This window comes from Lonchura striata, chromosome 14 (genome assembly GCF_050655825.1).
Source record: "Lonchura striata isolate lonStrDom1 chromosome 14, ASM5065582v1, whole genome shotgun sequence".
In the NCBI taxonomy this organism is placed as follows: Eukaryota; Metazoa; Chordata; class Aves; order Passeriformes; family Estrildidae; genus Lonchura; species Lonchura striata.
This window is the reverse complement of record NC_140716.1, coordinates 2662581-2677866: the sequence shown is the minus strand read 5'-3', so window position 1 is coordinate 2677866 and position 15286 is coordinate 2662581. Positions and strand designations below refer to the sequence as shown.

The window sequence follows — 15286 nt, the reverse complement described above, 5'->3', positions numbered from 1 at the left end:
TTTCTCTCTTGGGTCTTCTCCAGATGTTCCTTCAGAGACTCTCAATTCATACATTTGGGATGAACTACACACACAAAATCATCTTCTATTTATGCAAGAAACATGCACACCAGTGCACTGTGTTAGAAAGATCCAAAACCAAGAAAGCTCCAAGTCCAAACTTTTCCCCTTCCCTCCAACAGTGTTTGGTGTTCAAATAGCATAAAACATCTTAGGAATTGTGGTTACTCTTTCTTTTTTGCTTGCACGTTCATAAGATTGCAGATCTTAGATCTTCGTCTTGTCTCTTAACAGTCCACCTGCCTACCAGCTGTGCTCCACCACTGATATTAGCAAATCAAACAGTCAGATATGTCATATTTCACTCTGCATAACAGGGATCAGAAGGAACCACAGCATCAGCAGGTTTTTGCTCCCATCCTGCTGGTTCCCCTCCCTTCAATGCTCTCTCAGAAGCGAGGGGCATCAGCTGAGGGTAAAAGCAAAATGCTTTTACAGACTGGGCTTTCAGGAAAATAGCAAGAGTTTTGCAAGGCAATGCAAACCAGACAAGATTGCTCAAATGAACGGGACAATGACATCTCTGAGCTGTAGCCTACAGAACTGTTTTACACTTCAAAGCACCATTACATTTTGTGACTGCAGCTGTCTCTCTTGGATTCAATCATCAATGACCCCCACAGCACCATCAATAAGATCCAAGGAAAGACCATACAGAGGCCATGGAAACATATTTCAGCTGTCCAAGCAAAATGAAGATAAGACCAAAGACCTCCAGCATTCACAAAGCTGCTGAGTTCAAGGCATCTCACTTGGGAGACAAGAGACACACTCAAATAACACACTTGGATACTCCTGGACCCAACAGTCTATTCTTGTTTCTCTATATTTGCTTTTAAAAAGACAGTCACGGCCACTTAGACATTATGGTAACCAACAGGAGGATTGTTCCTTTTTATCAAAACGCTCCTATTAAAATATAAATGTGACTCATTCAAAATTCAAGATCAAAACTCAGCTCTGGAGTGACTTACTCATAAAACCCTGCCAGCTCCTTTGTTAGAGCGCACCGCTCCAAGAGCATTTTTCAATTAGCCACCTCACTGCTCCAAGTCCTTTTTCTACATTCCTTATTTCACACTGCTCTGAAAATGCTGAGCTTCACACTTCCAAGGAAAAAGCCAGTCAGCTAGAACAAACGGGCTCAATCTGAACGGCAAAGCACTACAGAAAATGCGATTTGGGTCGGACTGCTGCAGCACTAGCCATCCACTTGTCATGACCACTGTGATTTTTCACTTGGTTTTTAGCTATGTTCACACTAAAACTCTTTGGGATCAAATAATTTATCTTCCATTCATTGTTTTGCCAAAGTTTCTGGTGCTGAATAAATGAATAGTTGGTAATGGCTGCAGAGTCTATGTTAAAATAAAATAAAGAGACACTGCGGACATGCACATGTGCAATTCTAAAGAGTATTTAGCTCAAGTGCTGTTGGAAGGCACAGCAGTAAACTGGGAACTGTCATTTTCTCCAATTAACTTTCAGGTTTTCTTCTTTTTGAAGGTGCCACCCAAATGCAAACTTCCTCCAACCTGCTTTCCAGATCACACGTACCTGCAACCATGAATATATAGTATGTAATTACTGTGCCTTTTTAAGGACCTCATGGTACTCACAGTCATGCTACAACATTCTCGTGATTTAGATATGCTGCAGAAAAAAACATCACCCACAAATTCAGCCTCTCAGGTGCAGGAAACTCCAGGTGATTAACTGAGCATAGCTGCACTGCAGTTTCAGAAGCAGAACAAGGTGAATGTACTAATACATATTAAATAAATATTAACAGCTGTACAATAAAGAAGACTTTTCTTTCATACTCAGATCAGAGCTTCACCTGAACAAAAAGAAAACCAAAACAGAAAGCCTTAAAATAATATCAGAGCAGGCAAGGCAGCGTATCAGCATGGCTCACTTAGTTTATCTCATCTCAAAGGTCTTGATACGTTTGCAGGGTGTAAAACCAGTCAGACCTTCCCAGCTGCAATTGTGTTGCACAAAAAAGGCCTGGCAGGACAACCTGGTCCAGGCAGCTTCTGTACTCATATGTCTCTCACCTCAGGCATAAATGGTAGTTTAGTCACAGTCCTTAAAAGCATTTGGAAGCTGGATCCCAAGCAGAACGGTGTGTTTCTATACAATAAAGACTTTTGTTATGAATCTTCTCCCTGAAGTTCTCCCATCAGCAGAAATTGTTGCTGCTGACAGCAAACTCCGCTGAATGACACGTGTATGTGAGTTGCTCTCTTCCAAAACAGATGGCAGAGAGACACTACTGCTTCTTTAAAACACAGTGAAATCTATCTGACTTCTCCATTCTACACAGCTTTAGAAACAAAGCACAGAAAGCCACCTTCCTCCCATGCCCTGACACTCATCAGAGCTCACATGTTGACCCATGTACTGTAAATAGCCGTCCTTCACAGCGAGGTCATACACAAGCAGCTCCCAGCTCATCAAGCCATTTGCATGATTCACAGGCACTTTTCCCCAAAATTCAGCCTTCACTGCACGTTTCCTCATCTCTTTTAGCAGTGACCTTGGGTAGATTCCCACCTCGCTGCCAACCCACGATTTTCAGATGATGGTGCTACTTTCTGATTGACAAACAGGGTCCTGCTCACGTCAGGAATCGATACGCCCAAGCCTTCAATCAGAAACGTCAAAGCAGTTTTAAAATCTGCACCCTGTATTAATGGATTTTAATGGATTTGAATGGAGATGTTTGATTTACAGTAGGGGAGCAACAAATCAATGATCCTTTATGACATGTCACATCTCGTGACGGTGTCCCCTCGTCCCGTTGTGTTAGGGGGATGATGACTTGCCACTTCACAGACATTTGTGATCTATTAGGCAACACTTCCAGCAGTTTAATATCATCCCACTCTGAGTGTCCATCTTTCTTCTCTGGATGAGAGGCATGAAAGCATAAATTAAAATCTCCTGGGTGATGAAATGGTCTCCTTCAGATTTGCCTTTTCTAAATTTAACTGCGACTGCTGCAACGTGTCCGTATGATTCTGTGTGGGAGAATTTATCAGCACGGTGTTGTTTTAACAGGTCAATGCATCAGGATGGGTACCCAAATCTCCTCCTCCTTTGAACACTGTCCAGCAGCCAGTGTTCTATAACAAGATCATCAACATTTAGTCATTTCCATAACCAGAACTTATATTGTAGCCCACCACTTGCCAAAGAGTTTTCATTCTGTTTTAGTTTCTCCGTGGAATTTGGATGGTTGGAGGGGCTACCTCCTTCCTTAACTTGGGCTACCAGTTCCTTAACTGAGAATCTCAGATATTAAAGCACTGACATACTGGGTGAATAACATCTGTTGAGTTGATTAACATTACAATTATCAAATTTTCTAACAGTTTTGTCTCTCTAAAAAACCCCCCAAAAAACAATCAAAGAAGTTGAAAAAAAAATCATTTTCGAAACACCCATCAGTAGCTGAGAACTACTCATACAGACAACCCCAATCAAAAACCATGCATTACATACTACATTAATTTTTCCTAATGCCAAAAAAAAACCTGCTAAAAAAAAAGCAGACTCCATTCATTTTATTAGCCTTAACTTATCAATCTCAGAGAATGGGGCAGCTGAAAGTAGGAAAAGCAGGCTGAGAGGTATCACAATTCCATCTCCCAGCAGCACAACATGCTGTAATCAGCATCAAGAGTAAGGAGGTGTCCTGATGTGTGACTATCTGCCCCATTCAGGACTTCAACAGCATCCAGTAATTACAGGTGAACCCAAAAAAATGACTTTATGAAAAGTTATGGATGATCAGTGTGTCAGTGAGCTATATTTGAAATCTATCAGCTCTTGATGGCCAATTTTGTACTACATGAGTAAAGCAAGTTCTAATAACTCACTTGGGACTTCACTCCAGTACTTACAAGCTACGTGCTTTTCATATTCATAAAACAAAACTAATTGCCTTTCATGGATGGAATGTTTTAAGAATTTTTAATCCATGTCAGCTGCAAACTCTAAAAATCCATCCCCATATTTTTCAAAATCCCCCTCCCACCTGCTCACTTGAAACATGTTTGCTGCAAACAAACTACAAGGCAGAAAGAATCATCACGCTCCTACATTAGAATTATTTGTATTATTTTTTACAGGTTACTCCTAAAATCAGTTGCCCACATTTTAACATGCTTAAAATAAACTGAAAATACTATAGAGTGAGGGAAAAAATAGGTAAAATCACTCATTCCTACAAGAAGGCAGTTACAAGAACAGGTTTACTGCTTTGCTGCAGCATGCTACACGGAATTTTTAAGCAAATGTTCACATGTGATAATTAAAATGTGTTAGAAGTGAAATGCAACAACTCTTGCAGTAACTATTCCAAGTGGATGCTCCCACCCCAGCTCTCCTACAACTAGGAAGGTGAGAGCTGCATCCTCTGGAAAACTACAATTATCCCACATGTAGAGTGACCTAGACAGATGAGTCTGCAGCTTTTGAGAGTTGATGGGTTATGTTTTCTTGTGTGAAAGCCTCAGTTTGCATTTCAGTTTTTCAACCTTCCCTTGCACTGCTCTACAGAACAACAGCAGGCCTGTGCAAGAGGCAGCAAGCTCTAACCCCATCCCAGTTCTCCAAAATCTCCACAGCTTGAGGATCAGTATCTGGAGTACTCTGTGTTTTCACCACGCAAGGAGGGAAAAGCTGGCTCCTCTTCCACGAGGTGACAGGAATTGCTTTTGCCAATGCTGTGGTGACTGAAAGGCTCCACTGCCAGCTGCCCATTCTGCTTGCTATGCCTGCAGAAGCTTAGCAGATAAACACTCCCAAGCAATCTCCTCAGGAAACCCGAGTGCAAATCAGGCAACAGCAATAACAAGATACGTATGTGCAATCCCATCTTGGGGGCTGAGAAATGTGGATTTCTTGGTCTCTAATAACCCTACTAAAAATTCTGTTCCATTTTTACAGCCCTGTTTTCTCATGTGCCACTGCTGTAGATAAGCCTGAAAAAGACTGATAAATAGAAAATGTAAATACCAGAAGTTTAGGTCAAGTATGCAAATGCCTATTTCTGAGACTGTCATTTTAATTTCCCCTTAAGTCCTCATCCACCAGCTTGTGCTATCTAGGCACACAATTTTGTAAATTCTTCAGGTCAGGAGCTGTCCCAACCCGTTTCAAGTTCCACTGCAATTGCTTTTATTACATCATACCATTAGTGTGGCAAAATTAATAAAAATGAAAATGTATCAGGGGACTGCAGCGTAATTTTGGAAAATAACTCTACTGGTTTAACTGTTTTGGACAGTTAAAATTCTAACTAGAACACAAATTTTGAGCAAGGCTTACAAACAGTTTGGCTTATTTAACACGTGCAACAGGGAAGCAAACCCCAGCAATGAGATAGACTGATCTGGTGCAAAGTATGGATGGGAGGATAACCTTCCCAGTGTGAACACATGCAGCCTTTTGGAATCTGCAGAGAACCAGCTCCTCATGCTTGGGAAAGCCACGAGGATGAGCAGCCTGCCCTAAGTATGGATGGGAGGATAACCTTCCCAGTGTGAACACATGCAGCCTTTTGGAATCTGCAGAGAACCAGCTCCTCCTGCTTGGGAAAGCCACGAGGACGAGCAGCCTCCCTGTCCACTGTGAGCAGCTCCAGCCAAGGTCAGCCTCTCCTGGGCATTCCCTCCTGTTTCTGGGTGAATCACAACTTTCTCCACTTCCTTTGGGTTTATTGCTCATGCACACTATGCACATCCTTCCTCTGAGCCTAGCAGCAGCTCCCTAAGCAACCAACAACTGCATAATGCTGCCTCTAATGAAAGGGAGCCTTTAGAGGTGCAAAAGCTGAGCCAGGCTGCACCGCCCCAGCTCCTTCCTGGTGATCAGCACAGGCAGGAGATGATTCTACATCCAAACTGAGCTTTGCTTTAAGGAATGCTACACGTGAAATACCTCATTACCCACAGCAAGACTCCAGGCCAATACCCATTAAGGAACCCGGTAGGAAAAAGGGGTTTTTCTACTCACTGGCTATGCCAAGTCATTGGCACGGATGGGGATTTAAAAGGCAGTTTTAATTATAGTAGGTAAAACCCACAGATGATCAAGCTGCAGTGTCAGAAAACCATCAGAACTGAACACTGACCCATTTGGGTTGTTTGCTGAACTTTAATCACTTTCCAAGTCTGACAGCTGCTCAAACTTAATTGCTCATTACACTTGTAAATAAAAACTGATCTCACTCTCTGATTAGCCAACCATCTTATAGTTGCCATAACAACTCCTTGTCTAATAAGTGATTTCAGATTTACCATTATTTGTACTTGCAGAAAATTTCACAAAGGTCTGAGTTCGCTCTTTTCAGCAAAATACCCTTCTAATTAAAACCACTGAAAATCAGTAGAGAAAGGGCAGCTCAAAGATAATGAAAAAAACCAAGCTATTTACTACAACAGCTTAAATGTGAGCTCAGGGTAACACAAACCCAAATACATGCTGCATCCAGCCCAACCTCTACATCCCACTATTAATCACCTTATTATCATACCTATATCCCACAACAACTGTTCAGGAAAATACCAGACAGAATTCAGGAAATAACTCCGGTCACAGTGTGGAGATGGATTTCAACACTCACTCCAGATTAAATATTCCAATAAAAATTGCATATTTTCTCTCCTAATCCTTTAATTAGGAACCAATTAGCTGGTGAAATTCCTTAACACTCTGTTAACTGATCAGAGAGCTTTTTGGTGAAAACTGAGGAATTAAGATCCTCAACAACTTATGTAAAAGAGGGGAAAGTGTTGAGCCCAACAGATTGCAATCAACAAGGTTTTGGAGGAAAAGCTACAACATAATATCTCATCTCTGGATCATTTCAGTCCAAACCTTGGGCAGGACTTCTTGGACAAAACTACTAATTAAAGCCTTGCAAAAAATATCTGTACTTCAGTATGTGTTTGGTCACCAAAGCTTAAGTAAAATGCTTCAATTTAATATACAGATATATTTATTAGTCTCAAAAGACAAAGCTATGAAATATTTCTCACCTGTAGGCTCAGATTATCATAAAACTTTCCAAATTTTGCTGGCAAAGCTGCTGAAGCTTGCAATTTATTTAATATGTTCAAGGTAGTTTATGGGCAAGGAAAGGCAAGGTAAAATAAATGCAGAAAGCTATAACTGAGACAAAATAAAAGTTAAAAAAAAAAAGTCAGGAAATACCAGAATTTTAAAAAGGACTTCTTGCATTTATTAAGGTAGGCAAAAAATGGGATTTTTTTTTTTTTTATTTGGGTCAAATAGGAAACCAGTCATATTTCTTGCAGTAAATGTGTCCCATGAAAATAAAGAGGATATAAAGAGGATGCAACATGTTCAAGCTAACGTCTTCGACATTCCTGACCACATTTGGGATGAAACAAAGTCTTTCCTGCCTTAAAAACATGAAACCAATGCTCTGAAAAATTCTTGGTATTGAAACACAGTTTAAACAGCTTACAACACAAGTCTGTGCCTTCACTTTGTGTATGTTTTCTTTGATCTGAATTTGAAAAAGGAATTTCTTCCCAAACTAATTTAACCCAGAAAGGTTTCTGAGGTCCAGCTGGGGAACAGGCTGCCCTACTCTCAAGGAATAAGCAGGTTACAAGGTAACCAATTTATTCAACAGGTTTCTTCTGAGCATCTCTCCATTTTTGAGTCTCCTGATGCTCCCTGAGACTACACTGAGCTGCCAAATGCTGTGAACAAAGAGATACAGGAGCATGGGTAAATAGTCCAAACACAGCCATGCCAGGAACTGCTCAAACACAGACAGGGCATGGATTTTTTTCATCCTTAATCCTGGATTTTGAAATGAGTTCCTGCGTTGTGGAGCCCACCTTATAATTCTGGCAGGTAGAGAACAACCAGGGAGTGTATATTTAAATTTAAAGACAATGCTGCCAATAATAGACTGGCTGGATTTATTTGCATCTCCCCTTCCTGAGCAGTGGGAAATGTTACCTATAGCTGGAAGATTTGTCTCCCTGGGTTGTATAAAAACATGAAAGGAGCTGCTCCTAAGGGAAGAGAGACCCAGCTCTAGCAAAGCTTTTAGACCAGTACCTTTTGTGCTGAAGAATCATCAATTTTAAAAGAGCCTTTTGCCACTGGCAGTAACTGAAATGATCGGGCAGAATCATCAATAGAATAACTACACAAATACAGAAGATAAGGCTTATCTATCCTTGGTAGGATTTTTATGCTCAGCAACGAATTTCTTTTACATAGAAAACTAGGAATTCCCCAGGCAGATGCAAATGAGAAGGAGGAAAACTAGTTCTGGATTATGTGTGCAGACTCATTGCTGTTTCACAGGCTGGGTTTTTGGGTCATTTCCTCACTTCACAGGGCTCCCACAACATCCTTTCTCCCTGTGCTCTTCAAACATTTATGCTCTTATCACCTACCCATTGTACAGATTTTAAACCCAAACACAGAGGATGAAATTACTTTTGGTCAAGGAGGAAACACCAGATGAGGAGGAAGGTTGCCAGGCCAACCTCAAAGAGCCCCAGCCCTGCAGGTATCAGGCAGCACCTTCCCAGCCAAGGATTATTTCACCAAAACTTCTGCAAGAGCTGTTGTTGTCCCTACACTGATCCCTGTCACTGAGAATGCCACAAATGCCTTCAACACCTTCAAAAATTGTTAATTAAAAACTCAACATAGTTTATGAAATCATAGGAAAGTCTGTCTACCTTAAAACTGTTCCTCACTAAGGAAAATACAGAGTATTTTTTTGGGGGAAAATTGCTTTGGATGAAATATGACATCAGTTGGAAGGGTTTGTGGGGATTTTCTGTGGTTTTCAGGCATGCATATTTTAAATATGAAGTCTAAAAAATCTGCTGAGTTCATGAGCAGAGCAGTACCAAACCGGGAACAAGCTGTCCTCACTGTCACATATAGATGGCTATTAGAAGCATATGGAATATACATTTAAGCATACCAGGCTGAAAGAGATAAAACAGCATTACCCAAAAATACATGTTATAATACCTTCATGAACTACAATCTGCTTTTGTGCCTATAAAATAAATCCAGTCTTAGTAACCCAGTATTAAATGGCATTATACTAATTACCCAGCTTCACACGTGTACATAGTTTCTCCAAGTTGCCAGATTCATGACTCAGTATTTATTTGCTCCTTTAAAGAGCAAAGATATCCATTTTTGTATTTCATGGAGATTTTCCTTACAACATAATCCATTGTCATGAAGTGAAAACAGACCCAAATAATCTTTTAAAACTAAAAGCACTTTATCAGGCTCTTTTTGCATGACAAGCACAATTCTGAATGAGCAGTGGGGGGCTGGATTTCTAAAAACTGACCAGCTACAGGAGTACCTAGAAAAGTACTTCAACTCTGAGGAGAGAACTTCTTGTGCCCTTTTCACTGCATGAAAAGGCAAAATTCATCTTTTTGATACAGCAAGAGAAGTTACTGCCACCTTGTATGGAGAAAAGCTTCCCTTAGAATAAGGGACAATGCTTCCATGGCTGTGGGTAAATGCAAAGGACTTTTTATTTCATTATAAGGCAATGAATGATGAGTGGGAAGATTCAGAGCCCAACAGCACACTGCAAAAATTATATTTTATGTGGACCACATCCTAAGATTATGGTGTACACTTTAAACACTCCTTTCTAACATTGGGGAAAGGCTTATCTATTTAAAAAAATGTTTCACAGCACAGCTAAGTAGTAAGTTTACTCTGAAGGGAACTTAGGGAAATTGTGGACAAGAAAGCCTGGATTAATGCCTCCCACAGGACTACCATGGGCTGCTGGCTCTAATGCATTTCTCTGTTCCTACATGTAGTCATCAACTCATTTATTTAGGAACTGTTTTTATTCTAAGAATCATAAAAATCTTAGAGATATAAGAAACCTGAAGAAAGGGCTCAAGTGCTTTTTGTGGAAGGGAAAATAAAAGGTGTTTTAAACCCCCTGAAGCAGTTTCCCATTAAAAAGGAAAAAAAAAAGGAAAAAAAAAAAGGGGGGGGGGAACAAAACAGCAGGTCTGAAAACAGCCTGTATCCACCATATATATTATCAATTTAACAACCTTGAATGGAAACTGCAAGTGCTTTGATAAAAATCAATTGAGAAGCTGTCTGCCTCACTGTTGCTTCAATAAAGTGCCTCTGTATCTTTTGCTGAAACCTTGTTTTTTTAGCCTCCTTAAATCACCACACTGTTTCTCCTCCAAAAACAGACTCCAAGTGCCCAGACCAGCACTGTGCATTGAAACTTCCTCTCAGCAACAGGCACCAGGGGTGTCAACCAGCAGCACCTGATCCCCACTCCCAGCTACACAGGACAACTTCATTTCTACTACAGTGTTAAAAATTAACTTTCAATTCTTGCTGCACATAATTGCTGAACTTCATCCCCAGAGGTCTTTGGCTCTGGGTCAGGCAGATTTGGGACTGCAGCGAGAAGAGCTCAGTTCAGCAGCACACACAGCCCTGACCAGAGCCTGACCAAAACTGACCTTGATGTCCCTGTCCAGCACCCTGTGAGGAGCTCATTTCACACCTCACCGCCCCAGGTCAGCCCTCTGCACCTGCATGAGGGGGCAGCAGCAAGGTTTGGTTTGGATTCAAACAAAGAAGCACTTTCCTGAAGCCTTTGCAATGTCTCCCGAGTAAAACAAACAAACAAAAAAAACTAAACCAGGCTTCCCTGTGTATTCATGTGGAAGCCATATGGCCACTATCAAATACGCAGCCTGGCCAAAAAAGAGTCACTAGCATTCCACATTCTTGTAATTCAATCAGCTTTCATCATCAAATATGTTTTCTCTAACCTGCAGCAAGGGTATTTGTTCTAATAACCTTGAATTGAGTGGTGACACTTTAAAGATGGCTCCTCTGAACAAAGAAAGATAAAAAAAAGCAATTTATGGCAGGATGGTGAATCTCAAGGCAAATTCCCACTACTGTAAATTGCAGCTTTTTCTCCAGGCCAATCCCTCTCCACATAGCAAGCACTCTGTCAGAGCTGCTTTACTACACATCTTCCTGCTCTTCTGCTCCTCACTGGATAGGATATTGTTCAAAATGGTATTTACAGTGGTGAGTGGAAAAAGTAAACAGTTCAGTTGTAAGAACTGGGCCAGCACCCAGTGCCACAAAGGATCTTGCCAACCTCGATGTACTTGGCAGCCTATGAAATCCATGGCACCCAATTTCACCCTCTAGACTTCACAAAGAACTTCTGAAAAACACCTCACAAAACCTTTGGGAAGTACCAGATTCTGCTGCAAAACCCTGGGTGAGATTTTTGGTTTATACACAAAATGATGCTATAAGCTCCCTTCACAGCAACCTCCAGGTAAAAAGCAAAACGAAATTAAAATGTTTTTTATGAGCTCAGAAATCCTTCAGGTACAGCTGCCTGCCTTCCACACAGCCCCACCAAAAACCAACCACTCTTCTCAGGAGTGGACTTTGTTGGAGACACAAGGTCAGCTGAGTGTCCACAGGTCAATCAAAGTATTATAGCAAAATTAGGTGAGGTTTATAATTGGCTTATATTGTGGTGGCTTATATTGTTTCTGCTGTGTCACCACTGGGAATTAAATAGAGGGTACCATATAAGCCAGTCTAAAAATCATGTGAGTTTCCGCCATGAGGAACCTGGCTGCCATTTCAACTGGCACTTTAGATGCAGGAGACTCTATCCATCTCTATTACAAATCCTCTGAGCTCATCCTAGCATTACTTTCCCACATTAAGCAAAAGAGTTAACATAAAAAGCTTGCCTAACTTCAGACATTATCCAGATAAAGAGGAGAAAAGAGAAAATCCCTTGTATTACCTCTCTCAGCTCTCTTCAAACCTTTTCTGACATCTTTGTTCTTACAGACCTGGTATTTATCTGCAGATATTGTAGAGCCCTAATTAAATCTTCTCGTGAACTTCTGCTACTTCCTGGCAGAGAACACACATTCTTGGTGTGCTGATGGACCTACAGGATTTTCTGCACTTCTCCCTTATGGTGAGTGTTAGGCCTTGCTTGAAAACATCACAACTGTGTACAACACAATATGTTTAAACAGAAATACAAAATTATTCCATTTCTTTCAGAGAATGAAGAGAAGCATAAGTGAAAATTATATTCCACAAGCTCATTGGAAAAACAAACTGTGGAAGCACTGGGCAAATAGCAGTGTCTGAGAACAAGGCATGCTTTTGTTTTACTGCTGTCTCAGAAAGGGATAACTGGCAGCGATAGGAGAAGCAGAAAAATTTGTCTTCCAAAATAAAATCTGCAGTTATCTCTTCCCCCTGGGAGTAAAGAAAAACATTCTGAAAGTGCAGCTGAATTTTGCATTAAGGGAAGCTGCACACCTAACCTTATCTGATGGAAGCAGCTCAGTGTTCAAAGTCTCGAAGTTGGCAGCGGCCGCTTGCTCAGCGAGCGAAGGGATGTGAGAGCTGTGAAAACCTTTGCACTCTGAAGTTAAACAGGCAGAAGGCTAAAAAAGCAGATTTTACTCCTCCCTCCCTGCCCCCCAACAATTCAAACCACTGACTGATGCTAAAAGAAGCTGCCAATGAAGAGAGGAAAAATTGCTGCCTGCCCTCCCCAGGCTGATGGCAGAGGCCTGGCCCAGCAGCAGCTGTCCTGGCAGGGCTGCCAGGACACAACACAACAAACACAACAAAGCCAATTCACTCTAAAATTTTATAGGGACAAAAGCAGACTGTAGTTTATGAAGGTATTACAACACGTATTTTTGGGTATTGTTGTGATGGCCAAACACAACAAAGCAAATTCACTCTAAAATCACCTTTCTCTTGAGTTGTTCTCATTATTCTCCTCTGATTCCCCGCACTTCTCTCCCTCAGCAGAAGAAATAAGCAGCCCAGATGGCTGAGGATAAACAGCAAGTTATACATATGCTCCATATAGCCTGACAAAGAGGGCCCAGCCATGCTCAAAGCACAGCGTGAGACTCACCCATGCAAGGCCCTTACACCTCGACCAGGGGGTGTCCCTGCACATGGGGATGAGGAATGGACTAGAAAAGAGCTTTGAGGCCATGAGCTGATACTCTGCAAAGTTTTCTCCACTATGATTTTCAAAGATTTCCATCATTCCATAAATCAACTTAGAATAGCTAGAGGCTAGGCTATGAACAGCTGTGGGTTATAGAACCACAGAATGGTTTGGGTGGGAAGGGACATTAAAGATAATCTCATTCCACCCCTGCCACGAGCAGGGACACCTTCCACTATCCCAGGGTGCTCCAAGCCCTGTCTAACCTGGCCTGAAACACTCCCAGGCACTGAGCAGACACAGCTTTTCTGGAAAACCTGTGCCAGGGCCTTCCCATCCTCACAGGGAAGGATTTCTTGATTCCTTCCCAATATTCCATCTACCCCTACTCTCTTGCCAGTTTGAAGCCATTCTCCCTTGCCCTGTCACTCCAGATCCTCTCTCTTCATCTTTCCTGCAGGTTCCCTCCAGATATGGGAAGGCCACAATTAGGTCACCCCAAGGCTTCTCTTCTCCAGGCTGAACAATCCCAATTCTCCCAGCCTTCCCTCACAGCAGGCGTGCTCAATTGAGCATCACCTTGGCTTTGGGACTGCCTGCCCTCCTGCACTGCAGGAACCTGAGCCAGCCTGCTCCTGCAATGTCAGACAGCTTCAATTTCTTCAGGGCCCAGCAGAGGAAAGCAGGAGGCACTGAGAGCCCACCCAGCTGAGGTGAAAACTCAGAGTTACCAAACTCTGCACGAGTGATGCCCAGGCTTTCTCCTTTCTCTTCTTTGCCCCATGGCAACCCAGAGCAAAACATGAGTAGCCATGAAAGAACACGTCTGTGGGAGGGAGGGATCAGCCACAGCAGCCCAGGGAGGCCTTGAGTGGCCACGCAGTGAAAGCTGGCTCAGAATAACCTGCTAATGGCACCAATGCATTACCAAAGCCACAATTCAGCCTCCAGGTTGAAAAACGAGCACTTATTTGTGTCTCTAAACCACATCACCCCCTCGCCCACTAAGAGGGACAGGGAGGTTTCAGTACTTTGGGAAAGAGTGCATCAATGACGGGGTGGTCTGGAAGAAGGCACTCAACTTCAGGAAAAGGAGCTGGGGGATGCAACAGCTTTCCTGCATCCATCTCGACATGGAGTCAGTCTCTTCCCATGGACAGCAGCCTGCTCCCCAGGCCTCCTCTGATCTCTCCATACCCTCCACTAACCCCAGAGTCCGGCACTGAGGCCTCCAGCACTCCCCAAACGCAAAAACCTTCCAGCCCTTCCAAGCCCCCACCAGCCCTGAGATCCCTGCTCCCCAGAGACCCCCGAGAGCCCCCAGAGCAGCCTGGCCACCCCCAGACCCCCATCAACCCTCACCGACCCCCCATAACACCCAAACACCTCCACTAAGCCCCAGAGCCCCTTACCGAGCCCAGATTTCCCCCATGGGCTCTCAGGGACTCTCCACCCACCGCTCCCACAGCTCCTCACAGACCTCCAGAGCTCCCCCAGCCCCTTACAGACCCCCACAGCCCCTCACAGGCCCCCAGAGCCCCCCCAGCCCCTCACAGACCCCCCCCAGCCGCTCACAACCCCCCCAGCCCCTCACAGACCCCCAGAGCCCCCCACAGACCCCCCCGAGCCCCCACAGCCCCTCACAGACTCCCGGAACGCCCCGCTGCCCCCAGCCCCGCCCGCTGGCCGAAGCCCCCGCTGTCTCCACGGGCTCCCCCGGGCCCCTCCGCGCTCCCCAGGCCGCCGTACCGAGGCTCTGCCCCACCGGGGTGCTGAAGGGGTTCCCCAGCAGAAACTCCATCTTGGGATGACAACAAACAGCGGCCCAGCGCCCGCCCCTCCCGCACCGCGCCCTGACTGACAGCCGCGCGCACCAACCACAGCGCGCTCTGCCGGCCGCGTCCCGTCTCCCTGCGTTCAATTGGACAGCTCCAGGACGCGCGGCAAAGCCATTGGTTAAAGAGCGTGTCCATCACTGTCAAGTCAGAGTCCTGCCCCCGCGGTAGTCCCGCCTCTTTCCCCGCCCTCACTTTGATGGACAGCGAGGACAATGAGACTGCCATTCCTTATTGGGCAAAGCCCTAAACGATCTGTAATATTATTGGGCAAACGGAACGTCAATCATCAGAGCCCTCTCCGCCCCTAGGGCACGGTCCCAGCGCTGAT

The 15286-nt window shown here is 43.6% G+C and overlaps 1 protein-coding gene across 3 annotated transcripts in view; it reads right to left on the bottom strand.

Annotated features, from left to right (window-relative positions):
• Nucleotides 1-15012, bottom strand: part of TOM1L2 (target of myb1 like 2 membrane trafficking protein) — a 56890-nt gene extending 41878 nt beyond the window's left edge. For all 3 annotated transcript variants that reach the window (XM_021550004.4, XM_021550010.4, XM_021550018.4), the window contains exon 1: nt 14870-15012. In XM_021550004.4, the coding sequence (XP_021405679.1) occupies nt 14870-14921 (52 nt within the window). In that variant the 5' untranslated portion in view covers nt 14922-15012. The remainder of the gene's footprint in view (nt 1-14869) is intronic.
• Nucleotides 15013-15286: the final 274 nt, after the last annotated feature.